The 27426-nt window shown below is 46.2% G+C and overlaps 1 protein-coding gene across 1 annotated transcript in view; it reads right to left on the minus strand.

Annotated features, from left to right (window-relative positions):
- The window catches only part of SLC25A20 (solute carrier family 25 member 20), a 91109-nt gene that overhangs the window by 56388 nt on the left and 7295 nt on the right, over positions 1 to 27426 (minus strand). Inside the window, exons 2-3 of the mRNA XM_086939315.1 lie at positions 16671 to 16763; positions 9516 to 9643 (exon numbers count right to left, since the gene is read on the minus strand). Of these exons, the coding sequence (XP_086795441.1) occupies positions 9516 to 9643; positions 16671 to 16763 (221 nt within the window). The remainder of the gene's footprint in view (positions 1 to 9515; positions 9644 to 16670; positions 16764 to 27426) is intronic.

Consider the following 27426-nt stretch of genomic DNA (forward strand, 5'->3'; position numbering starts at 1 on the left):
CTATCTGCGCCCATTGATGTCCCAGAGAGCCCCCGCCGGGCGGTGGCGGACATAGAGTCGGAGTGCAAGGGCTCAAATACAACGCCACACCGGTGACTGGCGCCCCTCTGGAGAACTCTGCTGTGACCCCCTGATCTCCGGGCCCCCGCCTTCACCCAGGGCAGTCTGGCCTGTGATGTTCCTTATATGTGCCCGCGGTACCAGTTGCTCCTGCCCTGCCCGTGGACTACAGTGAACCCACGACGGCGTTGGAGGACGTCCGGGTGACGCACCTCGGTCTGGCCCGCCGAGTGGGTCTGGCAAAAGATAGAACCAGAGTTGCGGCCACCACGCCTGGCCCCTTGATCCCGACCTGCTACCCTGAGGCGACCGCCTGGAGGTCCTATCAGCTAGCGCGACCTCCTCACTCCCTCGCTTGAGGGCCACCATCACAGACTGATATAGCGACGCAACAACCTATTGGCTGCCCCAATGGCATCTAACAGAGGGAACAGATCGACCTTGCAGAAACAAATCACTAAAATCTCCTGGACCGCCAAGGGGGACACCAAGGAGCTGGCACCAGAGGAAAACTTAAAGACTGCACCCTCATCACCCGCAACCAAGACTCTGACGCTAGAGGACGTCAAGGAGGCTATAGCAGGTGTACACACTTCTCTTGAGACGCGTATAGACTATGTTAATATCAAAGTAACCCTGCTACGTGCGGACCTGTGCAAAATGGACTCCAAGGTCAAGGTAGTTGAGGTAAAAACGGCAGCCCTCATTGACGACAGCTCCACCCTTCAGCAACAAGTGGCCCACCTTCAAAAGCAACAACATCAGATGAGTGAGCTCTTGGATGATTACGAAGGGAGAGCACGGCGCAACAATGTCCGTATCCTGGGAGTTCCGGAACGAATGGAGGGACCAGCGGCCGAACTCTTTGTTGAAGACCTCATAGTGAAGCACCTCCATCCGAAACGTCTCTCCAGCTAATTTTCCATCGAACTGGCTCACTGGGTCCCAGGGGGCAGACCGAAACCGGGGGCCTCCCCACACCCAATCCTCGCCAGAGTGTTCAATTTCCAGGATAGGGATGTCATACTTCAGACGGCCCAGGCGGGTGCGCCGCTGAGACTTGAGGACGCCCACCTAACATTTTTCCCAGACCTCACAACGAAAGTACAGGCACGTAGACGCAGTTTAACTGAAGTAAAAAAGGCGATGCGTGACAAAAATATAAAATGCTCGATGCTGTTTCCAGCCTAGTTGCGGGTCGAATCGGAGGGAAAGACTTGGTTCTTTCTGTCCCCCGAGGAGGCGTGGGAGTGGCTGGAGGGATGGCGTCCAGTGGGCAAGACCTCGAATAACCGTGGAACATCCGGAGCGGGGACACGCCAAGACCAGCCGCCGGAGCGGGAAGAACGGATTACCGAGGAAGACCGAGACGACTGACAGCGACTCCCGCAGAGACACACTTCGTCACCATGGACATGCACCGCTGTTGTTTCTCCAATTGGGACACTCGCCACTTCTCCCGCACTTGTTTGTAAACAGATGTTTGTACCTCCTTGTTGGACCTCCACTTTTGTCCCTTCTGGCCTGTAAGGAGTATGTGGACTAAGTTAACTACCTGTATCTGAAGTTCTCGTAGCACCAGGACTGGTAGGTTTTTGATTGTTTGATTTACACAGTTATGCTGAGAAACGGCAAACGGCACGGCGGCTTACCAGGTACCCTTTGTATGGTTGGGTGGGCGACAGGCACTCTGCCTAGTTGGGGTGTGGATAGTTTTAAATCCGCGGGCAGGGAAGCAGGGTGGGGGGGTAGAGGGAGGGTGGGTGTGTGATCTTGTTGTGGTTTTGTTTGATTGTGTATTTCTTTGAGTACAGAGCATATTGCAGTTTTGAGTCATGTCAGCACCATTGTTCAAAGTCGCGGGTTTATATAGACCCATGCCATGCAATGCTTCGATCCCCTGGGAGATGTCCCAAAGTATCTTGTGGACCGCAACTGCTCCTTCCAAAGGGAGGGGTTGTCGCTAGGTCAGATCATCCGTTTCGCGTCTGCCCTAACCACCACTATGACAGATTCCCTTGAAAGAGCGCTTGCGATCATGACATGGAATGTCAACGGTTTGGGCAACAAAATAAAGAGAGGGGTAATCTTACATTTTATACGACGCCACGCACCCGACCTCGTCCTATTACAAGAAACACACTTGGTGGGTAACTGATGCCGAGCACTCCAACGTTGGGGATACATACTGCTGACACATGCCGGGTTCACATCTGGGTCCCGGGGTACGGGTATCCTTGTTAAGAAAACCCTGGCACTCACACCTACGAACACATGGGTGGACCCACAGGGAAGATTCGCAGTCCTGGAGGCCACTTGGGAGGGTCGACCACTGAACGTGATCTCAGCTTACCTTCTGCTGGCACTGGGTGGGGAGGAGTTATGAGTCCTTGGTAGAATATTGTTTGACCTCCCCCAGGGTACTTTGATAATTTGGGGCGACTTTAACAGGACGATGAACGACCAATTGGACAGACACCCCCAGAGACGTTCCCACAGACGTGGGTAGGAACTTGCGGACTTCACAGGGGCAATGGGACTGGAGGACCTCTGGCGCACACTACACCCTGACACTCCCCACTTCACGCACTACTCCAATGCCCATAATAGCATGTCCCGCATTGACTACATTTTTTTTCCCTTGGCCGATATCGGCTATCTTCGAAATATGCGGGGACTCCCCCGAACGATCTCCTATCACTACCCCCTTAGCGTTGAACTTAGGGCCGATCATTATCAATCCGTGGATTCTAAAGATCCCGGGTATCAAAGACGACCTGATTGAACACTCTGACTTCTATTTCGCTGAAAATGTTGGTTCAGTGCGCTCGGCAATAATTACGATATGGGATGCCTACAAAGCCTTCCACAAAGGCAGGGCGTTGGCTCTCAAAATAGGATACCTACGTAAACATAATGAACAGGTGCTCCAGGCCGAAACTGACCTGCTTTGTCTTGAGTCGGCACACAATGCCAATCCGTCCGAAGATACGGCCCGCCGACTCCAAACGAAACAACTAGAATACAAGGCTCTGGCCTCAGAATTGGCGCAAGCCAGGCTCCTTCAGACCCGCCATAGAATCTATGAACTGGGTGTTTGTGCTGGTAAAATGCTGGCATGGTTGAATGCCGTGACCAGGGATCGAGGTGGGTCCCGCTGATTGTTCCCGATGAGTCTCTTATTACGGACCCCCAAGAGGTGGCGGAAGCTTTTGCCGATCACTTGGAACAGGTTTGCACGGCCAGAGCACAATATACTGCAGAAGAATCCCAGCAACTCTTAGATGAGATGCACTTGCCCACTCTATCCGAGACAGAAAGAGATGCCTTGGAAGTGGATATCACGTCGGAAGAGGTCAATAATGCTATCTTTGCCACTAAATCCGGTAAGGCCACGGGACCTAATGATGCTATCTTTGCCATTAAATCCGGTAAGGCCATGGGACCTAATGAAGTCCTGATTGAATTTCTGAAGGGCACGGCCCTGGATGTCGCTCCCCACCTAAAAAATATGTTTGAGGAGAACCGGGAGAGGGGTGCTCTACCGCTGGACCAGAGATTGGCTTCCATTGTGGTCATCCGTAAGCCAAATAAACCGGCCACAGATTGCGGATCATACAGGCCGATCTCCTTAATCAGCTTGGAGGCCAAGGTGCTTGCATAACTCTTGGCGACCAGGCTTCTCACGGTCCTCCCGTCGTTGATCCATGTCGACCAATCGGGATTCCTCCCAGATCGCAACACAGCCTTTTTTTTTTTTTTGAAAACCTTTATTTGAGGAAATGGATGCGTACAAATACAGCCCTACAACCCGGGGGCCGGCCACGGAACAAAACTGGAAGGCACCATTATCAATTAAAGGCAAGGAGTGGTTAGACGACATTACCTAACGCTGCAAGTCAATGATATTAACTAACTGGAACCACTCGACATAGGATCAAAGGAGGTCAATTTTTTTTTTAATATATTAAAGAATAATGGATCAGTTGTATAGATAGCAACCTGGTGTACGTGGCGGGGAACAAACCAACTGTTTCATTGCAATACAGCCAAAAAGCAATAATCAGAAAGGTCCAGAGCATGCAAAACATAGGTTCGCTTACAGTTCCTCATTGGTAGTATCCATGCCCGACCACATGTACCCAGAGACAAACTGAACAGCGTTTCCGCAATAATAAAAACCAACAGGGAAACAGATAAATTGCAATCATTATACAACCCAACTCAAGAAATAAGAAAACAAAAGTACTCAAGAGAAAAGGAATTAGGGGGACTCCACGTTACTGTATCCGCCCCACGGTGGTAATGGCGATCAATAATACAAATAGCGAACGTGCTTGGGGGCGGAGCGATGAATTCAGGATAAACAGAGCCATGGGTACCATATTACATATAATACCCATTCCTCCCCTCCCAGTAACTCACCCCACGGACATACGCACAGTAGTGGAGATCCAAGAAAAGGACACAAAAGAGCCATAGAAACAAAGAACTATCTAATAGACCCTAATCCACCCGTCCCACCCTGCACCCCTGCAGAAGGCTACGGCCTACCCCCCCCCCCCCCCCCCCCCCAGCAGCGTGCCGGTCGCCCTAATTATGAACCCGAAATATAGCATAAGATAATATAGAGAAACGGAAAAAGAAAGGGAGAAAGAAGGACAACCTGGGGAGAGGAACCATTTAGTGAATGGCGCGCCCCCCGCCCACACACGCCATGAGCGTGGCACAAAACGAAACTGGCAAGTGTTCAGTTATACGTAAATATGAAGGAATCAACGAAGTATCACAATTTGGGGCAGTCCATAACTCCATTCACTGATTAGTAGTCCTCCGAAGTAAGAACTGGGCTCATCCTAGTCCTTTCTTAGCTAGCGTCACAATGTACATCGATCCAGTGGGCATAGGACATGGCGATGAGAAAAGGCCGTGGAAAAGTTGCTGGACGATCAATGGAAGCAGCCAATGGGACCTCCTCTCCCGATGGCAATGCAGGAGCTGTTCACGGCAGCCGTGTATACCAGTGTCAATGATCACCAGCGGTTCTACCCGCTCACGTATCGGATCATCGCTACCCCAACCAGAAACAAGCAACGACCACCCCGGGCCCATCCGCGTCCTCAAGGGACGACCCGGGAGCAATGGCGGCCAGTACATCGTCCTGCACACAAGAGTCCTGGGTCATGGTCGATTTCCAATACTTCAACGCTTGCAGGACGTCACTAATCGTGGGTTCGAGCTCACCAGTGCAGGCCCAAGCGGAGCACAAGGGCAAGAAATCGGCATCCCGGGACTTTACACAGGACCTGGCATCAGCCGCCATTTTGCGACAATTGCGCCGTCTCTTCGGAATCATCTCCAGGGATGAGCTCACCAGTAGAACCCCGGCGGGATCCCCCTCAAGCGCACAAGCCGCACCCACGGCGCTAAAATGATGACCACCAAAAGAGGGGGACCGGCCGGCGACACCGCTCCGCTAGGATCACTCTCCGCCACCGAGCAAAGGAGTCCGGTACGGCCGGATGGCAACAAAGGGGGGAGCCACCAAACACGGCGTCCCCAACCCATAACTTGCCACACACCACCTCATGGAGTACCGGACGGTAGTCCCAGGCACGATCATTTGCCTCCGGGCTCTTCGCACATCGGCATCTTCCGGCCGGGCCCAATCCTCCACCCGAGGCCGCCGCCGACACCGCCTCGCCGGCAACTCGCTAAAGGCGAGGCCCCGGTCTCAACCCCGGAGAGGCAGCACTTTCCGGGAGGACGCCGCCGCGAATCCACTGAGCACCGGATCCACCAGGATGGATGGTAAGTGACTGCAGAGCTTTGCATATAAGTTGTTGTAAGCGACAGGATATTTGAATTTAGGCAGGTAGGACGCCGGAGCCGAGCTAACGTGCGGCCATCTCGTTGTCGAGCTTGGCTCCTCCCCCCGCAACACAGCCTTGAACCTCCGTAGGGTCAATAATGTACACGATGACGTTCGACTCGATCGAATGGACCTCTCTCTTTAAAGTATTAACAAGATTCGGCTTTGGACCTAATTTTATACAGTGGGTCAGATTATTGTATAGCGACCTACTGGGGGAAGTACGAGTCAATAACCACACCTCCCGACAATTTCCGCTACACAGGGGTACCAGGCAGGGCTGCCCCCTGTCACCCCTGCTATTCGCGCTAACCCTAGAACCATTGGCCCATTGGATCCGCACAGACGCCTCTATCCGGGGTCTTAAATGGAATGATGATATGACCGATAAGATCTCCCTTTATGCGGACGATATTCTAGTTTACATGGCCTCCCCCACTACCTCCATAAATAGTTTATTCCATGTCATTACACATTTTGGGAAATACTCTGGCTATTCCATTAATTGGTCTAAATCTGTCTTATACATGTTATATGGTCCCCCACCCATTCTGCCCTGGGGATATTCCATCCCCTTGGCCCTCGACGGTTTTGCACACCTTGGCATTTTCATTACCTCAGATCCTAAACTTTTCTTTGATCGTAATCTTAAGGGCCCACTGCAAAGGCTGAACAACGATATCTCCCACTGGAGATCTTTGCCTCTGTCCCTCCCTGGTAGAGCCGCCCTATTCAAAATGCTGGCGATCCCGCGATTCTTATACGCTTTCCAGAACTGCCCATTTCCCATCACAGATTCGTTTTTAACACGTTGGAAGGAGATATGCGCCTTTTATTGTGGGACGGAAAGGCACCTCGTATTGCCCTCCGTAAGCTCACCAAGGGGTGGTACGACGGTGGCATTGCACTGCCCAACATACGCCTGTATTACTGGGCGTCCCAACTAGTGGCTATAAATCACTGGATCCATGGATCACCCACAAACCCGGCATTCCATCTGGAAAGATACCAGACAGGACGCGAGGGTTACTTAGGGGCTCTGTATAGTACACCTGCTCGTAATCGTTATGTGGGTCCAATGGCACAGACAGTAGCTATATGGCATCGAGCTACTAAGAGCCTGGGTTGGTCTAATAAGTTCACCAAGGCCACGCCCCTTTGGTCTTCTCAAAACCTCGGCTTCCTCTGTTTTCAGTTAGGCTTTGACAAGTGGGACACCATCGGCATATCTACCCTAGGAGACTTGATACACAAGGGGACACTCTTATCCTTCTCCGACCTCCAAATTAAACATGCCATTCTTACGAACATACATGACCTCTCCTCCTTCCCAGTGGCCTCGCCCCTCGAAGACAGATTACTCTCTGAACCTCTACTGACCAAGGCAATTTCATGCACGTATCGCAAGCTATGCAATAACCTACTGGATTCTTTTCCGGCCCTGCGCGACACATGGGAGAGGGACGTAGAACAGTTAGAGGACGAGGACTGGCTAACAGCTCTGATGTCCCCATGGGAATCGGCGATAAACCACCGATTTCGCTTGATACAGCTCAAAATTCTGCACAGGACGTACATGTCAGGTCCCTTATTGGCTAAGCTAGGCAGACGCCCTAACGACCTGTGTCTACGAGGCTGTGGCATGACGGGTACCTTTTATAACACTATGGGAGTGTCCTGTAATTAAATTCCTATGGACCGGGGCAACCAAAAAAATGAGGGAGGCGCTGGGGAAACCAATCCCACTGGCACCCAAGGGAGGGACCCTCAATGTCTGGGGGGGCGACAGATCTGACAGAGATAGAGCACCAATGGCTGGCCCTGGGATATCACCTAATAAAACGCTCTATAGCAATGAATTGGGGCACTCCGGAACGTCCGCTGATAGTGAGATGGGTGGCAGAAATGGACAGATCTATGATAGCCGAAAAGACCGTCTATAAGCTTAGGGGCTACCCCAAAAAAATGGGACAAAAAGTGAGGGCATTGGAATGCATATAGGGGCGAAATTTGCAGCTCTCCTACTGCTGACATGGCTATGGAAAGATCGAGACCTTTACACCGAGACTCTAGCTGATACGAAATGTATGTGATTACACTGTATACTATGTCATATTTCTTATGTCATAATGCTATTGAACTGCTGACTAAGCTCTGTTTTTATTTCAATAAAAAAAAAATTATTTTAAAAAATAGCAAAATTACTATGTCAAAGTCTGCTCCACTATGGTGATGTCCACGACAAGGCAAACCCATGCACCGATTGTTGAAAAACCCATGCTGCCATGTTTGTATCTTCAAGTCAAGGAGTACCGCACAGATTGATCTGTAAAGGGATGCAACATCAAAGCGCCGTATGCAATGTATGCTCCAAAGTGGGGGATGCGACGCTCTTTTGCCTATTTGGCAGCTAAACTTTGGAACTCTCTGCCCACATTATTAAGATTGACCAATGAAGAAATCACATTGAGGAAGCTTCTCAAAACCCACGTCTTTTGAAGATCTCCTATTGCGCTAGCTGAAGGAAGGACACAACATGACTTTCGTTTTGGGAAACCAGTTGGGTAGCCATGTGCTTTATAACTAGCATAGCAAAGTGCACTTAACATCATTCTAGCTATTGAAGCATCTGCGGTACAATCAGAAAACGGACCATGCCACTAGCATGCAACAATCAATTCCTTAGTCAGCCTAGGCTTCCCAGATTAACCTGGCGCAATACAGATCACATCAAATGACAAGAAAGGCATGGTCTCATCACAAGGATATGGTTACCATTTAACAAAGCAGACTTACATGATTAAACGTGTGAAGTAGACGTCACAAACCCAGTAGAAATAACTACTTTAAGAACTGCTGCCCTACAAATTAAATCCTACATCACATTAACGGCACAATTATAGGATATTTTGTTGAAGGGACTGAACAGTTTAACAAAGGTTCATGAATTGAAATGGGTTTTGATCATGTACATTTTTCAAAGCAAAGGGACGTCAAAGATGTGCATGCTGTTCTCGGATTTAAATGGCAAGTTAATTAAATGGATTTGCTGGCACCTTCATCCCTAGCCTGTTATTTCTGCCAGTGCACGCATACATCAGTGTCGGTCATCTTTGACGCCTCTCGATGCACTTGTGTAGCAGTGTGTGCCAAGCCACCACCAATTTTCACACACTCCTTTAGTGCTGCCAAAGGCAGGGGTCCAACGAACAAAGTAAAGGTACTGGAATTGGTTTTGCAAATATTTACAAAGTGACTTTTTGGAAAACAAAATCTACTAGCCAGTGCAGCGCTGGCATGCACACAGTATAGAGTAGAAGGCTTCTCAGAACTATAACATAATTAGGGAGCTCCGGTCATCCCCTTCTGTCCACAACAATCAACTGGTTAAAGGAACAAGATAAAATAATGGAACACAGGACTCATTGAACGTCGCAGAAATGCAGATACACTTCAAAGGCTGCAGTGTCCCTCTATAAAGAAAAAGGTTTCAGGGCATTGATCATGGTGGATTATAACCCCCCTTTCACAGAACAAATATTAAATGAACATTAAAATACAAATATAAAAAACAAAAACTTACGTCAGTGAGTCATTTGGGTTCTTCTGTTGCAGTTTTTTACCCAGTCCAAAACCAAAAAAGCACACTGCAAACATGGGGGTTACTCCAATAATGGGTGCTGCCATACCTTTATATAAACCCCGAGCTCCCTGCAAAACAGAGAGAAAAGACCAGAAAAAGAAACACTAATTAACAGTACTGCTTCGGTGATTTTCAGCAAAGTGTCATCAACTAGAAGAGGCAATACTATGGTGATTTGCAGACACTGCAGCTCCTTAAAGACTATGAACAGTAGATAAGCAGAGCTAGACTATGCTGGAGGTCTGTTCTGCTCGGGAGTCTACCATGCAACCACCCACCTTGGGCTCCATCTTGAGCTTCTGGCTTTCTGAAGAAAAGATCTCGCCTCCACTAACAATTATTGACAGAATTTTCATGCATTCTTTACCGTTTCGAGGAAGAGGCATGAATATATTAAACGTATCTCTATGTGGAAAATACAATACTTATATATTTTTTAAACCACTATTCTTAAAAAGTTTCCTGTCCCATTCTCCTTTCCACGTGCCTACTTTCTGCTGGTGATAGCAGAAAGGATTTAGATCTCTGAATTAAGGGCGGAGGATTCAAGTTAAAGAGGTCTACTGTGGAGGAATTCACTTCAAAAACAGCATATAGTGTGTGGATTTTGCCCCACCATAGATCGAAATTACCTTGACTGGTACAAAAATAGGTAGAAAGCACCAATATATTTCTGTACGTTCATTCCAAAGTAGTGGTTGTGCTCAATGGTTCGAATGAGAGTAGTTGAATCATGTCTACTGACTAAAAACCAAGTATACGAAGATGCTCCTGTTGAGATGTGCCACTAAATTGGCTGCAAAAAAAGGCCTTTATGCTGACATGAGCCTTATTCTAAACCAAAGCCAAAAAAGGACTTTGGTATATGGAAAGCCCCAGAAGGAAAGCTTACTTTGTTGCACAGATGCCGCCACTGTATGGTAGTAACAGGGTGAAGCATGGACTAAGTATCTAAATGTATTGTAATTAAGTACTAAAATAACCAGCAAGCAGTTATTTAATAAAGACAACACTAGACTCAACTATGTGTGACAGCTGGTTACTGTAGTCCATGGCACCAGTGAGATCATTAACCATGCCTTGGGATCTGTTCTTAATACATACCAGACCCCAATGAGTCTCATAAAAGGACAGGGAAGAGCCAGTTTTTAGGTCGAGCCTAGGCAGCGAGCACGCATGGTCTTCGACTTGCTGTATTAACTCTGTAAGCTTAGACCCTGCCTTTAGATTTTTATTGGCTTTTGCGAGTGTCCTATAAAAAAAACCACTTCTGATTGGATAATGGTTCCTGCTGGTCCCACCCTTTTCTCAATAGTTCACTCCCAGGAGTATTTCAGGAAGGACTTGTCCGCTTCCACTTGTGCCATTGAAAGTTGTGTCTTCTGAACTTTTTTCCATTTATAACATAGGAACTCCTAAGCAGGATTCCATATCACCGCTTTTGTAAGCGGAAAATCGATCCCCCACACGCCCCATCGCTGCTTCATTTTGCTCCCCAACCCTTTCATCTCACTATCCCCTCTCCACCAAGCAGAACGCACGTGATTTGCTGTTTTTAAAGTGCCCAGCCGCGCTAAATATTTACAAAATCGTCCGCTTTAACTGGAGAGTTATGTATTAATATTACCAAGTGCAAAGTAATGGTGACGGCGATCCATTGTATTTATTAAGGCGAGGTGTTGGAGATGCGCCATGCACGTCATACAAACGGAAGATACATTGAATCCCCCCCCCCCCCCCTTTAATGGACTAGTGCCTAACCCGTAAATAGCTGCCTACTTTGACCTATTTCACTTTTTTTTTATTTTTAAAGATGTTACATTGGAGAAAACGTCATGCATACGGGACTGTTTCGAATCACGAGAATTGCAAAGAGAGGTGGACTCAAAATGGGCAGGCTATGTTGTCACAATCACGGAACCAGTGAAAATTAGGAGGGAAAAAAAAAACTAAATATGCATTGCCATATTCAAGACGTTTCTAGTGAATGGAAAAAGTAAGTGTTCTAATGTCAGTGGTTATTTACAATAGACGCCCGTCCAGGGATCACAAATTCATGCGACAAGGACAGGCGAAGCTCCCTGTGTTCATTTTGACTCAGGTCTCCATGGTTCAACTTTCTTCCTCCGCTTACTCCCAGCCAGTAAGAACATCGGGCCAGGAGTCACTATGGGGAAGGCCTCACACGTGAGGGCTAACCAGACAAAGCTGCAATCTTCAAGAAAACTTTACCAGGCCTTACAAACAACTAACTGCTAATTCGTTCCTCCTCTGTTGACTGGCTTTGCTGGCTGCATCCGCTTTTGCCAAGGGTCACAGCTTTGCAAGTCACTTTGGAATCCACAGCCAAGCTTGGTGTGTTTTACTGAGAGGTCTCTTGCCAATGTTACCATTTGTATAGTAGTGATTATAAAATCATTTGACGCAAAAACAGATCGCCTCATTAATTTGAAAAAGTCACTTCTCGTTCTTGTGTTTTATTTCACACACAAAGACAAAGCATTCAATATTTGAACTGTTAGCAACGCATGAGCACTTTGAAACATCGTTCTAACCACAAATGTGTTTTTGCCACGGATGCATTTTGATGACCTTAGAGTGAATTGAACAATCCATTAAAAAAACTGATAAAATCCGTACGGCAAAATCTAAATAGGTTTTAGATTTTAGGGTTGCAGTAAACTTGCTGGAATGCAGGATGGTCGAAAACCTTATGTCGAGAAGTCTCAATTTTCATTAGCAGCTTTTTTTGGAAAGAAATGAATAAGTTTGAGAGCACTAGTAAATATGCTGATCCAAAAACTCAGTAGGAGGAATGTTAACAAGGTGGTCTACCCAACGAGGGCAAGCAGGGCTCTTTGATTTCTAAAAACAGTCAGAGCTTGACAGTGCGAGAAAAAATGACAGGAGAAACGGACCAGCTGCTGAAACACACTGCAGGCCAACAAAAGAACATTCGGCCTTACGTGTAAGACAACTGCATTAGTTCCATGTCAACTACTGCCTTAAAAGAAATTCAAAAATCAATAAAATCAATAAAGTTTTATAGGCGAAACTAGCACTCACCGTGTTAACTCATCCAACGCACGAAGCAACCCACGTTTCCTAGCCAGCAAGGATATTGGTCCAAGATCGTCCCTATCCGAGTGGTGGCGCTCTCAGTGGCCCCTCCCCTGTGCTGCCTCCTGACTGTTCATCCCTATGCTGTGTTTGATGCCTTCGTCTTTCAGGTGGAGCCCCCTGCGCCACTTTCAGCTATTGTAGCAACACAAATGTGCGGGTGGCAAACAGAATGTAAAGTTCCCTGCGGTTTTCCTCTGTAAAATTAGAATGCTGACCCAGAGTGCAAATCCAACCAGTGGCACATAACAAATGGAATATCTTGTATCATTCAATGCCAAACATGCTACCTATGCCTAAAAAGGTTTTGCCTAATATCGTTTTGGTACCTGCTGTGCCAGACATAATATTCATTGTCCCGAGCCCCAGAAACGTAAGCAACACTGTAGGCAAAAGTCGGAGCTGCTCCAAGTTGGCTGTACTGTCAGTCGTGTACTGGGTCGGACAGGCATATAGGGCAATTTGCATATAGCCAGGTTCTGAGCTGGGATGGGGCAGTGAGATAAATAACGGTGATGGATCAAGCCCTGATCTTTGGACTGGGTAAGAGTGGTCTGTTTAACTCAGACACTCTGTTCATCACCACCCCCTTTTCTAAATCGTTTTTGGCCACTATAGGTGTGGCAGGGTATACTCAGACATGAGTCCCTTTCTCACTGCTCCATCAGGATTCAAGCAAGCTGGGCCGAAGAAGGCTGAAATGCCAGAAACCGGTCCCCGGTAGCTTGTCTCCTTTCTGGTGAAGAATTGGCTTGGTAGTTTAGCCTGCCCTGTTCCCATGATGCACTGGGCCAGGGACAGACTGATTTGCATATAGCCAGGTTCTGAGCTGGGATGGGGCAGTGAGCTAAATAACGGTGATGGATCAAGCCCTGATCTTTGGACTGGGTAAGAGTGGTCTGTTTAACTCAGACACTCTGTTCATCACCACCCCCTTTTCTAAATCGTTTTTGGCCACTATAGGTGTGGCAGGGTATACTCAGACATGAGTCCCTTTCTCACTGCTCCATCAGGATTCAAGCAAGCTGGGCCGAAGAAGGCTGAAATGCCAGAAACCGGTCCCCGGTAGCTTGTCTCCTTTCTGGTGAAGAATTGGCTTGGTAGTTTAGCCTGCCCTGTTCCCATGATGCACTGGGCCAGGGACAGACTGATTTGCATATAGCCAGGTTCTGAGCTGGGATGGGGCAGTGAGATAAATAACGGTGATGGATCAAGCCCTGATCTTTGGACTGGGTAAGAGTGGTCTGTTTAACTCAGACACTCTGTTCATCACCACCCCCTTTTCTAAATCGTTTTTGGCCACTATAGGTGTGGCAGGGTATACTCAGACATGAGTCCCTTTCTCACTGCTCCATCAGGATTCAAGCAAGCTGGGCCGAAGAAGGCTGAAATGCCAGAAACCGGTCCCCGGTAGCTTGTCTCCTTTCTGGTGAAGAATTGGCTTGGTAGTTTAGCCTGCCCTGTTCCCATGATGCACTGGGCCAGGGACAGACTGATTTGCATATAGCCAGGTTCTGAGCTGGGATGGGGCAGTGAGATAAATAACGGTGATGGATCAAGCCCTGATCTTTGGACTGGGTAAGAGTGGTCTGTTTAACTCAGACACTCTGTTCATCACCACCCCCTTTTCTAAATCATATAGGGCAATAAGGCAGTGCTCCATGGGCTGGTCTGGCAGTTTATTGTGTATGCTCCTTTTTGGCTGTTTGTGGGCCTGTTTTATGTCTGCTGTGCTTCGGTATCCCACTCTCTCCTGCCACGCATTATCCCCAACTCTTTACAGCAACTTCTTCCCTATTTTTTAATGGCTATTTCCATTGGTGTAATTTCTTTTTCACTCCCCCTCCCCCGTATCCTTTTTCACATTTCTGGTTCTCCAGCGTCGCAAGGTCATACAAATGGCAAACGCTATGCAAATATGATCACTCCACTTGAAACAAAAAAACAAAAACAAAAAAAACACATTGTCATTTACAACACCAGTAGGTCTTCCTTTCACAAATGAGACAGATTGCATTGCAAATGCTTGTTTTTTCCATACAGTGCTCCAGCACCATAAAGACAAAGCAGCTGCATGACTGCCTATAAGGCAGAAATGGTGCTCATTTAGCTGCTGAAGACCCAGGAAGTTTCATGCAGAGTATCAGAAATGATCTAGCTACACAGCGGGATGAAGTAAACAGACAAGGGGGACCTCCCTCAGAGTTCAAATCTCCATCATCACCTTAAAAGTGAGTTTGACAAAGTCCTCGACAGAAGGTATTGAACTCTACATGAGGTCAAGGATCACCCAGTGACACTCTGGAACTGGGGAGGCAGGGACTGGATTGAGATGGCGTGGTGGGGGAGATGGAGTTCTCCTGTTTTGTAAAGTACCATGAAACCTGTGACGGCAAGAGAGTTAAGGAACAAGATCAAGCACATACGAATGTGGCATTTCAGGTTTTTAAAACTAAATAAAACTTGAACGTAACCTCATACAGAAAAGGATAGGCCAACGTTAAAAAGTTCTAGTAATAAGGATCGAAGGGCCAGATGTGGTTTTGTGTTTAGGGGCGAAGAGCCGACATATGAGGGCCAGAATCTACCTAAAGCATTTGAAGCACTGCAGAATGAATACAGAAATGCAACTCACAAGTTTATAAATCTTTTACAAGTAACACGCGGTTCAAGCGTACCCAGTTTTATTACTTGCACGCACTTATCTGACCCTGCAGTGTATACATACAATCAACAGCTCCCGGTCTGCTGCTTTGCTTAGATGTGGACCGGTTCCGGCATCCTTTCTCCATATGTGACATGGGAATGTGGTAAACTGCAAGGATTCTGGGGTTTTGCATGAGATCCCATGTGTGCCAGTGGAAGCTTCAGTCGGCCACTGCCTGCTTGTGGTGCTCCTGAACCCCAAGCGCGGGGCAAGCTGGGACATAGGTTGCCCTACTGGGTATGGTGCTCACTAAGCGACACTAGGCTATCTGTTGGCTGCAGCCAGTGCACCGACTGTTCTTATTGAAGAAGTATTGGTACAGATGTCTGCTGTCACTGCTCTATTCTGCATTTATTTTCGTACTGTAATTTGTTCACTGTTCAATGTTTACAGTACATGTTTATTCTTGCTATTGGACAATCTTCATAACTATTGAGTTATTTTTAATGTGGAGACGGCTATTGTTCTGGTCAAAGCTGTAAGGAGTCTGAAAATAGGTTGTGGGTAGGCGTTGATAAGAGTCCATGAAAATCAACATGTCGGAGAGGCAGGAAATGTTTGGGGAAAAATGTGCATGTACTTTATTGGACCTTTCAACTGTTTGCCGGAACATGAGAGGTATGCTGCAGTCTTAGTGGATGCAAAGTCTAGATGGGTGGAAGTGGTGTTTATGAGATGTAATACCAATGAGGCAACCATCAAGGTTTTGAGTGAGGTGTTTCGAAGGGATGGAATTCCTACTGTGATCCTTACTGACAATGGAACACAGTTAACTTCTGTTGAGATGGAGAATTTATTTGCTAGATTGGGTGTAAGGCATTCCTGCACCTCGTTATACAATCCACAAAGCAATGGTTTGTGTGAGAGAATAAACAAGATGGTCAAAGGTACCATGCAACTTGCTTGCACGAATGGGGTCCAAGTACAGAAGGCGGTGAAGGAGATGTTATGGGCTTACCGCACTACCATACACAGTGGAACTGGTAAATGTCCCTCTGAAATAATATGGGGTAGACGAGCGGGTACAGAATGTTGTGAGGTCACAAAGGTCCTTCCCTGGCCAGGGCAAGATAAACCCAATATGACACTTCTATTCTATGTAATTGCCGCCCAAGGTGAGAGTGGGATTAAACAGCTCCCCTCGAAGCTGGTGGGGGGTTCGGGGGTGCCTTTTCCGATACATCCTCCAGGGTTGAATGCACTGTCATCCTGTGCCTTGTATTGTATTGAATCCAATAAAAACATGTTTAAAAAATATATTCGAATACCTCTTTCACTAGTGTCTTCTTGAAGCAGTCGAAGGTGCCAGAGTATTGCGCCAGTTGCCCCGGCAGTGGCTTTGGTTGGGTTTGCAATCGGACCTAGAAAAAACAATGAAAAAACACAGAAGTTAGCAATCCTAACATATAATTTGTGTTACTGAAGATATTTTTGAAGTTTGCCGCCTGATGTTGCACGAATGCGTTCTGCTCATTGGAAAGTAGGAGGTTTCCTTGTGTGTATTGTCTTTTACATTTCGGCTGTGCAGTGCTATTTTTGGTTGAAGACAGAAGTGGGTAGCAAAACAATTGAGAAAAGGGGAGAAACATCGCAGGGGAGCAGGGTCTGCCTGAACACTACTGCAAGGCTGCATTAAAGACCATCGCAGACTCAGGCAGAAGGCTGACTAGACACTACTGCAATGCTGCATCACAGACTCATGAGGAAAGCTGCTACCTAAACAAAGTACCGAACACTGCACAGAAAGGACCGTAGCTGTATTTTCAGGTATTTCATACTTTAGTGCTGGATTAGGAAATGTGTAGCACACAAGAAGCTGTGGGTATGAAAGTCACACATTTATTGTTACGGAACGAGGAGCAAAAGCAAAGACTGCTCTCAGTGTAAAAGCAGTGTCACTTTAAATCTGACACTCAACTACCGGTACTGACAACTTTCACAAAACCGAAGACTGGCGCGGTCTCAAATTACTAATTTTTTGACGATTTATTTTGGTCTCTCAAGCTTCTTTCTTGAGTACGAGGAAAACTAAATTGCTGAAACCCAGTGATGCTATGTGGTCGTAAAGCCTTTGATAATCCACTATCCTTTGGGAATGAAACAAGTGTCGAATGAACTCAATGCAAAGCACTGCAGTCTTAAGTGATACAAAGCTGAATGAGAGGGTTAGGGAGGAGGTCCAGACATGAATCCATGGGGGCGAGGAGTACACTGGGACTTGGCACAGAGAGAGAAGTCAACGCTACAACAATGAAGGCAACTCACAAAATATGAATCAAGTTTGGTCAATAATATGCCCATATTGTATAGGGTTAATTGAGGTTCCTTTTCATCTTCACGCAGTGTTACTGTGGAAGCTGATCAAGTAAAAACAAGTACTTTACATTTTTGTGGTGCTGGCAGTAGGCCTTTAAATAATGTGCACGTCAAAAAAATAGGCACAGGTTTCTCTCTCTGTTAAACAGAAAAATAAAGTGAATTCATTTTTTTATTTATGATCTTCCTCATATTTGTCTTTTTTTTAGCCCACAAGATGTAACTTTTAAAAGGCTGGGACTCCGCAGTCAGGTAGCAGTATTTTACGTCTTCATTGTCTATTATATGACGTTTCCTTCTCCAAGTTACGAGCAGGAAGAAATGATGCGCAAACACATAAATTAATGCAATGTATTTTAAAGTCGGTTTCCGGCCTTCTGGTGAAAAGATTACATTAATCATGAATCTTTGCGTAGAAATGCATAGTTTAACCGTATTTAACAAATACATGTCTTCGGACAGAAAGCAAGAGCATGTGTTTCATTTGATAATAGCAGTTTAGTTTTCTAAATCTGTTGTTAATTAACGTTCCGTATTTTAAATGTCACAATATTTTTTTGTATAACATGTACTGTTCGATCATTATAAAAAGGCTTGAGTTTTTTAGAGGAGCTCTTCTTGCTCGGATCCTTGATGGGCTGTCCTGCATTTTTTTTATTTTAAGATATTTTTGCTGTGGTATTTTCCATTGGCTCATATTCATTTATGTTTTTGCTTAGAGCGTTTAGCGTACTTGGCACAAGTAGCATTATTGGTTTATTTTAACTTTAAAAAAACTTGTACAACACGTGCACAATTTACAAGCTCTTTCTGTGAACACACAATGTTTTCTCATGCTGGGTACATGCGAGTTATTTTAAATGACACCGTTTGACTTCTTTTTAAACTGCACAGTGTATAGTTTCTTTTGACACACTATGCCTAGAGCATACTACTGATTTTCTGTATTATATTATTTGTGCTGGTTACACTGCCAATGTACCTAACTATATTCACTGAATACATCTGATGATAACAGAGGCACACTAGGTCCACCCTTCACATTGCCTCTATTCCCGCACTGTGGGGTTGATTGGGTTAGATTGGAGTGGGAAAGATTGTTGTGGAGTGAGGTAGATTGGGGTGGAGTGGGTTAGATTGTATTTAAGTGGGGTAGATTGGATAGTAGTAGGGGAGTGGGTTTGATTGGGGGTACACTGGATTGGAGTGGACTTGGTAGATAGGAGCAGAGTGGGGTAGATTTGAGGGGAGTGCAGTAGATTGGGGTACAGTGAGGTAGACTGGGGTGGGGTTAACTAAGTTAGATTGAGTTGGGCGGGGTAGAGTGGAATAGGGTAGATTGAATCATAGTGAAGTGGATTGGGATAGATAGGATCGGAATGGGCAGATTGGCGTGGGGAAGACTGTGGAGTGGGGTAGAGCGGGTTGGGGTAGACTGGATTGGAGCAAAGTAAAGTGGGGTTGAGTGGAGGGGCATGCAGTGTTGTGGATTGAGTGGTGCAGAGTGGAGTGGCATGTCGTACAGTGACGTGACATGGCAGAGTGGAGTGGCGTGGTGTGAAGTATGCATGGTGTAGTAGCGCACTGCTGTTAACGAAAACACATTTTCAGTTGAAATGACCATTACATTTGCACCGAAATACAGTTTTATTGCACCGAAATATGGTTTTACTGCACTGTGGAAATGTCATCACCTGCTGTATTGATGTGTTTTCATTATATTCAAATATTTGTTTCCACCACACTTCAGAATTACATAAAAAAAATAAAAGGTGCTTCATTTCTACCAATTCTGATATATTCTGAAACGTCAGCACAGTTCATTTTTTTGTTGTGTGCGGGAAAGAAAAATCCTATCCTCTCCTCTTACATGGGCACTCTGCAGGATTGTCACAAATTCTCTCACTTTGAAGTCAAAGATAGAAAGTAAACACCAAGCTCCCTCAGAAGACAGGTTGACCTCTGTCTTTGAATGCACAACTAACGTGACAAGATAAGATCAAGATTTAAAGGCTTTTTTACAAAAAGCAAGCTGGTGGAAGAATACAGTAAACATGATTTGGCCAACGGGAGGGGAAAAACTCAAGCTGGACAGCTAAAATAAATAAAGCCAGCAAATAGAGAACCATAAAATATGAGTTACAAACCACAAAGTCAACGGTAAGTAACAGGCGGAATGCATTCCTAGGTCAGTATAAGATGCTGGCTCTCTAAATAGTGTACTATAACGAAGTACACTGTGTAGAGAGTCCAGTGAGACCCAGTTTGGTATACAAAGGCAAAAATAGATAATACAAACGCTCCATTTGTGGTAGTGTGGGCAAGCCTTTAGGCTTATCAGAGGGTAGCGCTAAGCATTTGTTGTGCTCACAGAGCCAGTAAAAGATACACACACAAGAATAAATCCAAGACCAATTTATAAAAACAACACTGATTCCTATGCAGTTTTTCAGACCAAGAACATTGTTCTACAGTAAGTACTTTTAAGTTAGCAATTTTTTAGTTTGAATTGCTTTTGTGCTCAATTACGCACCATTGAAGTCAATGGGAGAAAATTGAAAAATGCATATAAAAAAAAAAAAAAATCACAGTTTGATTTCAAGTATCACCTTCGGGATTCAGGAAGGTAGCAAGGCCAGGCCCAATGTTTCATTAGGGGATTCTCTGAAGCACCCCAGATTCGGCTGGAAGCAGGCTGCTAAGGTAGCTGGTGCACTACAAAGAAGGGGGGCCACTTCTAAACACACAAAGAACACCAAAGGGCCTTGACTCTACTCAGTAAGGCGGAGTCAATATAACAAACAGAACAAATGGCAGTACTATTAACTAAATCATTTAATATTCAGACCCATGAAACTAAACCAACAGGTCCACACTGTTTAAAGTGCCATTATTCATTTTATTTGTCAGCAAGCTTTTTAATTGCTTATCAAAAACACTATACACATACAAAATTTGTATCTACAGAAAAAAACATAAAAAAATAACTCGAGTTAGGCGGCTGGACGGTTTTCGAAAGCTCCAAAGTCACAATATTCAGGTGATGCTACGGTGCGATTCTTTTCACTTAATGTTTCAATGGACACATTTTCGTAGGAACAATTTTTGTAGGACTGCCTTGTTGTCAATCTTTTTTAGACACTCCCTTATTGCTTCATTCCTGAGTTAGCAAATTGGGTCTGCCGCATGACTACGGTAGACAGTATGCAGTATGCACCATGGTTGGTGTTTCTTGACCCATTAGATATAGATGCTTTCCAACTAAATAAGAGTTTGCGTTTTTCTCTTTATTTTAGATTCTGTGGTCCTGATAAGAACCCTGTAACCTAATGGGTTCAAAACGCGTCGACCTTTTTTGTTGTTTTTTGTCAAACAAACCTAGTTGTTAATTAGGTCATCCACTGGTGCGCTGTAAGCAATTAAAAAGCTTGCTGCCAAATAAAATAAATAATGGCACTTTAAACAGTGTAGACCTGTTGGTTTAGTTTCATGGGTCTGAATATTAAATGATTTAGTTAATAGTACTCGATAACTTTATTTCGGCCACAATGGGCCATAAAAGTGCAGATAAAATGCATACATTGGGAAATTAAAATAATAAATACATACTGTGTTTAAAATATACAAATTTACAGAGTAAAAATACAATTCTGTAAAGCCCTAAGAAAGACTAAACATTGATATTATCGAACAAAAGAATCATACTAAAATACAATAGCACCTATTGATCAATAACCATATTGGTCAGTTTCCTGCGTCTATGCCACATACTGATCAAGAAACGCGAAACAGCCAAAACAACAGAAGGATGAGAATCATATTTTAAGAACTCGGAGTGCCTGGGCACACTGACGAAATCCTAAGTTCCTACAAATTGAAATTGCCCAGTGCTTTCGTGCAACCTGAAATGCTGGACAGAACAACAAACATGGGTTTCATTTTCCAGGTGGGAATCACAAACTGGGCAGTCCATACTCTTGTCACCATCCCATTTACTGGTAAACACTCTAAGTGGCATAGTACCCATTCTGAATTGCATATATAATTTTCTGGCTGCTGCGAGGTATATCAAGTCTAAGGATTCTTCCTTTTTATAATCTGTTTTGACTTGGAAGAACTCGGTAGTCAATCTTCCCCCCGTAGAACTTGCATGTAGGGATGCTAAATTGTAGTTCCTGTAGTGGGAGCGCAGGTCAACTTTAGTTAACCCCAGGCAAGCTACATCAGGAGCATCCTAAACGTCCGGTAAACCTATCCGTGAACTAAAAGCCTTTATATGTGTCAGCCACTCGATGTTCTTGCTTTTCAGTGCATCCCAGATATCCCTGAATTCAGTTTTATAACACTCTAGTTCAGGCACGGACCATAGTCTCTTCCAGTACATTAAGGGGCGTAATGACATAACCTCCTCAATAGGGATTAATCCAAGGTTCATGTGAAGAGGTACAAGGGGGGTACTTACAGGAAGGCCCAATAAATTTCTCAAGAATGCATGTTCTACTTTGGCTAGGCTATGGGGTTTTTTGTGGCCCAAAATTTCGGCCCCATATAATGCTGCCGATCTGGCCTGAACCTTATAAATTTCGATGATTGGAGCCGCTGGCTTGAACCCAGACTCTGTGTAGTTTCTGGATCCCCCAGTTACTTTTGTTAACCTAAGTGCAGCTTTCGCCAACTGCGAATCCCAATCTAGGTGTTCACTCAATGTAATACCCAGGTATTCGAAGATCTTAACTCGCTCCAAAGGGGATCCACCTAGCAAGGGATTTGGGCGTGTCTGCCGCGGGGGGTTAAAAACCATAAACTTAGTTTTGTCAATGTTTATCTCCACACCCCTTGACACACAGAAGTCTGCGAAGCCGTCCAAGGTACGTTGTATGTCCGTTTATGTCTTGGACAGCAGCAAAGTGTCGTCCGCGAACATCAAAGCAGGCACCCGTCCTGTAACTAACCTCGGGACATCTATGTCTTTAGCTCCAAGAAGATGGTTAACTAGTCCATTAATGTACAGGCAGAAAAGAGTTGGGGCCAAATCGCATCCCTGGCGAACCCCTTGGTTCACCGGGAAACGAGCTGACAAACCACCACTCTTCCCACACCTAACCTGCGCATACGCGAAAGCGGAAGGAACGACCTGCAGGCTCCCGACTACGGGACTTCCCCTTACAAATTTATACTTTGAAAAATCGAATGATTGTTGGCAACTAGCATAATAATGAGAAAGAACTGCAATGAGCAGACTTATATGTAAATAGCCTTGAAAAAGCCCTGGCGCGAATCGCCAAAGGGGGCGAAACACGTGTCGGCTGTTCATGTTTTTATTTGAATCAATAAAGATCTCCTTTCTACATAAAAAAAATGGACTTTTGACTCAATCTATATGAGTAAGGATTCAGCCTGATGATACGAAGAACTGTTGTAAGCACACTCACTACCCCCTTTAAGGCATAGGTGGCACTGTGTAGCCTCATTAAAACGTTCAGGAGATAACGTGGTATGCCAAGTTCAAGTAGTACCCTACACAATTTATTCCTGGGGACCAGGTGAAATACTGACCGCAAGTCAACAAAGATCATGTAGAGGCTGCCACCCTCTACAGTTCCCGTTTTCAGGAATAAAACCTGGAGTCTAAATAACTGGTCAACAGTTGAAGTACCCGACCTGAAACCAGCCTGGAAAGGAGACAATTTCTTTTTCATCCATCCAACTCTGGATTCTGTCTAGAATAATCCGACCCAACAATTTTTGGGTCACGTCTATCAGGCTGATAGGCCTGTAATTAGTCGGTTTAAGGGGCAGCCTTTTTTATAAATAGGGACTATTTCAGCGCCGCGCCAAGTGTCCGGAGGATTCATGCCATTTGTTATCGCATTGAAAAGAACACATATATAGGGGGCCCAAATTTTTGGTTGGGACCGGAATAAGTCCCCCTGTAGCTTATCCAAACCAGGTGCCTTATTAGGCACTAGTTTCGAAATAGCACCCTCCACCTACAGGTGAGTAATCTCCCAGGCCCCCTCCAGTCGATACTCATGGAGGAGGCTTGGGAGAGGGACTAGAGGGCCTTCGTCAGCCAGAGAGGCAAAGCAAGCCTCAAAGTGTGCCTCCCAAGCAGACGCAGCTATATTAGGTTCGGTGGCCAAATTAGCCTCCCTACTCCCACAGCTAACAATTGCCCAAAAGGTTTTCGAGTCCTTTGTCTTTAGGGCAGTTCTGAGGTCTTCGCAATTGTCTGCCTCCCATTCTTTCCTTTCCCTCTGTAAGGCCCGCTTATACAGCTGCCGACACGGTTTGATCCTTGTTTTATCCAGTGATTTTACCGCTTGGATACAAATCCATTTTGGCTTTCCTGCAATTAGCATTGTACCAACGATGAGCCACGACTCTTTATCTTAGCACTTCCCATCGGGTAGAATACCTCTGTTAGATTCTGGAGGAGGCCTTGGTGTATAATCAAGGACTCGTCCCTAGGCCCCGAGTCTGGGGCATTGGTCTCCAGCTTGCCCATATCGCTTAAATACGGCAAGGCCCTTTGGTATAAATCGGCAAGCTTGTCAGGGGATCCTAGTATTTGTGGCCATTTGACTCTCCGCCTATTGTTAGTTAATATAAGCGGGGGATCTGTCACATTAGGGGCAGAATCTGGATTGGACAGACCCAGGCTCCCAGGTTTCAGTGTCATGACCAGGGGGTTCTTTATGGTCGCTGTCTTTCCTAGGATGAATCTGGAAATCTACAACCAGCCCCCAAGTTCTAGATTCCACCATGATGTAATCGAGAATAGAATTATGGCCTGCTCTATTAAATGTCATTCGGCCAGGTCTGTCTGAGTTTGTCCTTCCATTGCAGGCTCTGAGAGAGTACGAAAGAGTGAGAGAGTTAATTTGAAGCACCAGCGGGGTCCAGGCTCCAACTGCCGGGATCTGGGGTTCTGGAATATGCCAGTACTGGTCCACATCGTCAAAGCCATCTTCTACTAAATTAGTAAGTGGCTCGAACTGGCAATTAAAATCACCACCAACTATTAAAATAATAGCACGCTCAAGGGTTAGAATAAACTGCCTAAGTTGGTTGATAACTCCAGACTCCTTTCCACCTGGAGTTGGCCGTGAGTAAATGTTTATTAGGGCCGTTTGACTGCTATCTGGAAGTGTGAGAAAGACACACTGCACATCTAGCGAATCGGTGGGAATCAACACTGCCTGTGCACCCAGGTGGATACCTACCCAGGTGCTAAGACCCCCCCGAGGGTCTTCCCCTACCCCTTGAGATTGCCGGTGTGTTGAAGATTGAAAACCCAATCCTCTGGATATACCCCAGTGCCCAAGTCTCTTGAAATAGGCAGACACCATTCTTTCCCACAAATGTGCCCCACTCTGGACACAGCAATTTATTTTTGATCCCAGCCACATTCCACGAGAGAATTCTAATAGATTTCCTTGGCTTCCACACCCCGGTTTCATACTGTTCCAAGTTAGGACAATCCACAGTGTTATCTCCACTCAGGATGCGGCCCGCCTCCTCTGGCTCACCTTAGTGAGTCCCAACAACATCCAGCAGGGAGGCTGGGCAACCAACATCCACCTGGGTTATTAATTGGGGGGGTTCCAATCGGTTCTTTTAGCTCCCCCACCCCAATTTGGGAATGGACTAGATTGAAACTGCCACCTCGGACAGTCAAATCCTCAGCAGTATTCCAGCTCAAGATTTGTCCCCTCACTTCCAGCTCTCTTTCGTGAGTCCTACCCACATCCATCAGAGAGGCTGGGCGACTAGCGGCCAACAAGGTTGTTGGTTGGGGAATAGCAGGAACCACACTAATCCTGTGGTCCTCGCTAGTTCCCCCCAATCCCACACACCCTGAGGCCTTAGCAGTTATCTGCCCCCCTGTAAACTGGCTACGTTGGTGGAACACACACAGCTGTCAGGACGAGCATGGACGACAATAGTGCCCTGCACAGCAACGGATAATAGTACTCAGTACTGGCATTTGTTCTGTTTTGTTGTTACTTATAAACACACAGCACAAAGGGACTTAAAGATAAGTCAGAGGGGGCCCACTCGAGGAAGCAGGTCACAAGGGCATCAAGACAACAGGAGCACAGCTGGATCGCTGTTACCAAGGTCGGTCGGGCCCAGGGCAGAGCAGATAGGTTAGCCGGGCAGGACAAGTCAAGATGTCCACACGGTCAGGAGCAGGCAGCTTAGAGAAGCAATTCCAGGACAGCTGAGCCACTCATGAAGTGGGTCTCAGGGGTCTCGACATCCCTCAACAGGTGCTTGCCTCCTGAGCAGTTGCAGTCACTGAACTCTTCGTCTCGCTGTATGCTGTAAGGGGTCATGTACCCCGGTATTGGTGCTGCACGTTCCGGTAGATCCTGGTGTATCCAAACTTGGTGGGGAGACGGATCTGATCCTTCGGAGCAGATGTACCACTTTTGGTTCAAGTCCCGCGTTGGACTTGCAACAGGTCAACAAGCTGGACTTTGCGGGTTCAGTGCCTGCGGACTGCAGGGGAGTAGTACCTCTACTCCAAGGGCGTTCTTTTGCGATTTGTAGAGGGCTGGAGGACCTCCGGGGTTCTTGGAGGCCTCAAAGTTGCAGGATGAGACAGTACACCACAACTGTTCAGTCCTTAAGGCAGTAGGTAGGGTTTGGCGCCAATTTTCTGCAGCAGGGTTTGGGTTAGCAGCTCTTCTTTGTCCTTTTCTTCTCTGTGTCTGTCGAATCAGAGTTCAGGGTCCAGGGATGCCACCCAAATACTAAACTTAGGGGCGTTAAAGGGGGTTACAGGTAGTAGTCAATGGGCTACATACCTTTAAGGTGTCTGCACCCTCTAATTGATCACTTCCTAGGGGAAGGGGCACTGCCCTGACCCTAATTGGCTAATTCCCTCACAAACCAAGATGGATGGAAATGGAAAGTGGGCTCCACATCACCTGCCCCACCTTAGGGGTGGTGCTAGCTGAATGGGGACCCACCTCCTAATTAAACAACTTTTACCCACCTGTCCTCCTGCCAAATGTGGAGCAGGAAAGGGGGGGGGGTAGCATCCTCTGCTGGGCTGCATTTCAAAGGTGGCATCGCCTTTGAAGTTTCCCGCTCTGGAAGGCGATCATGGCCTGGAGGAAGTGTGAAGCATTTCCGCCCAGAGCAACCTTTGTTCCTGGCCTCTTGAGAGCGCAGGCTCTCACCCCATGAGGTCAGAAACCTGTCTAGTGGTGGCAGGCTGGCTAAAACTAGTCAGAGAGCACAACGCTGCTTGGTAGGTTCTCAGAGACCATCTAAAGCAAGGAACTGAAAGAACTGACTCACATCCTCCCTGTGCATAGTCTGTTGCGCTGACAAGAACCTTGCATGCTAATACATAAAGTGGTCTGCAGCTAGAGCAACAAAAAACAAGTGAGCCAGTTCGGGCACTTACCGGTGGTTCCATGTAGATGAGGGAAACCCCCCTGCCTGTGTAATTGCTGCATATTTCGTAAGTATGCTTAAGGGTAAAAGGGTGTGAGGAATTTACACAATGTGTGCACAACCGCCCAAAGAAAGCTCCCAAGTATCTTCCATAGAATACTGCCCATGGGTTTACAAACTATGCCTCATCTTTCCACATGTGATCTAGCACTGCAAGGTGGGGGCTGCTGGCTCAAAGTAATAGCCCATTCTGCCAGTCCCCTGACGGTTTATGTAAGGATTGGGTTTAAAGTG

Source organism: Lissotriton vulgaris, chromosome 9 (assembly GCF_964263255.1).
Source record: "Lissotriton vulgaris chromosome 9, aLisVul1.2, whole genome shotgun sequence".
Lineage (NCBI taxonomy): Eukaryota > Metazoa > Chordata > Amphibia > Caudata > Salamandridae > Lissotriton > Lissotriton vulgaris.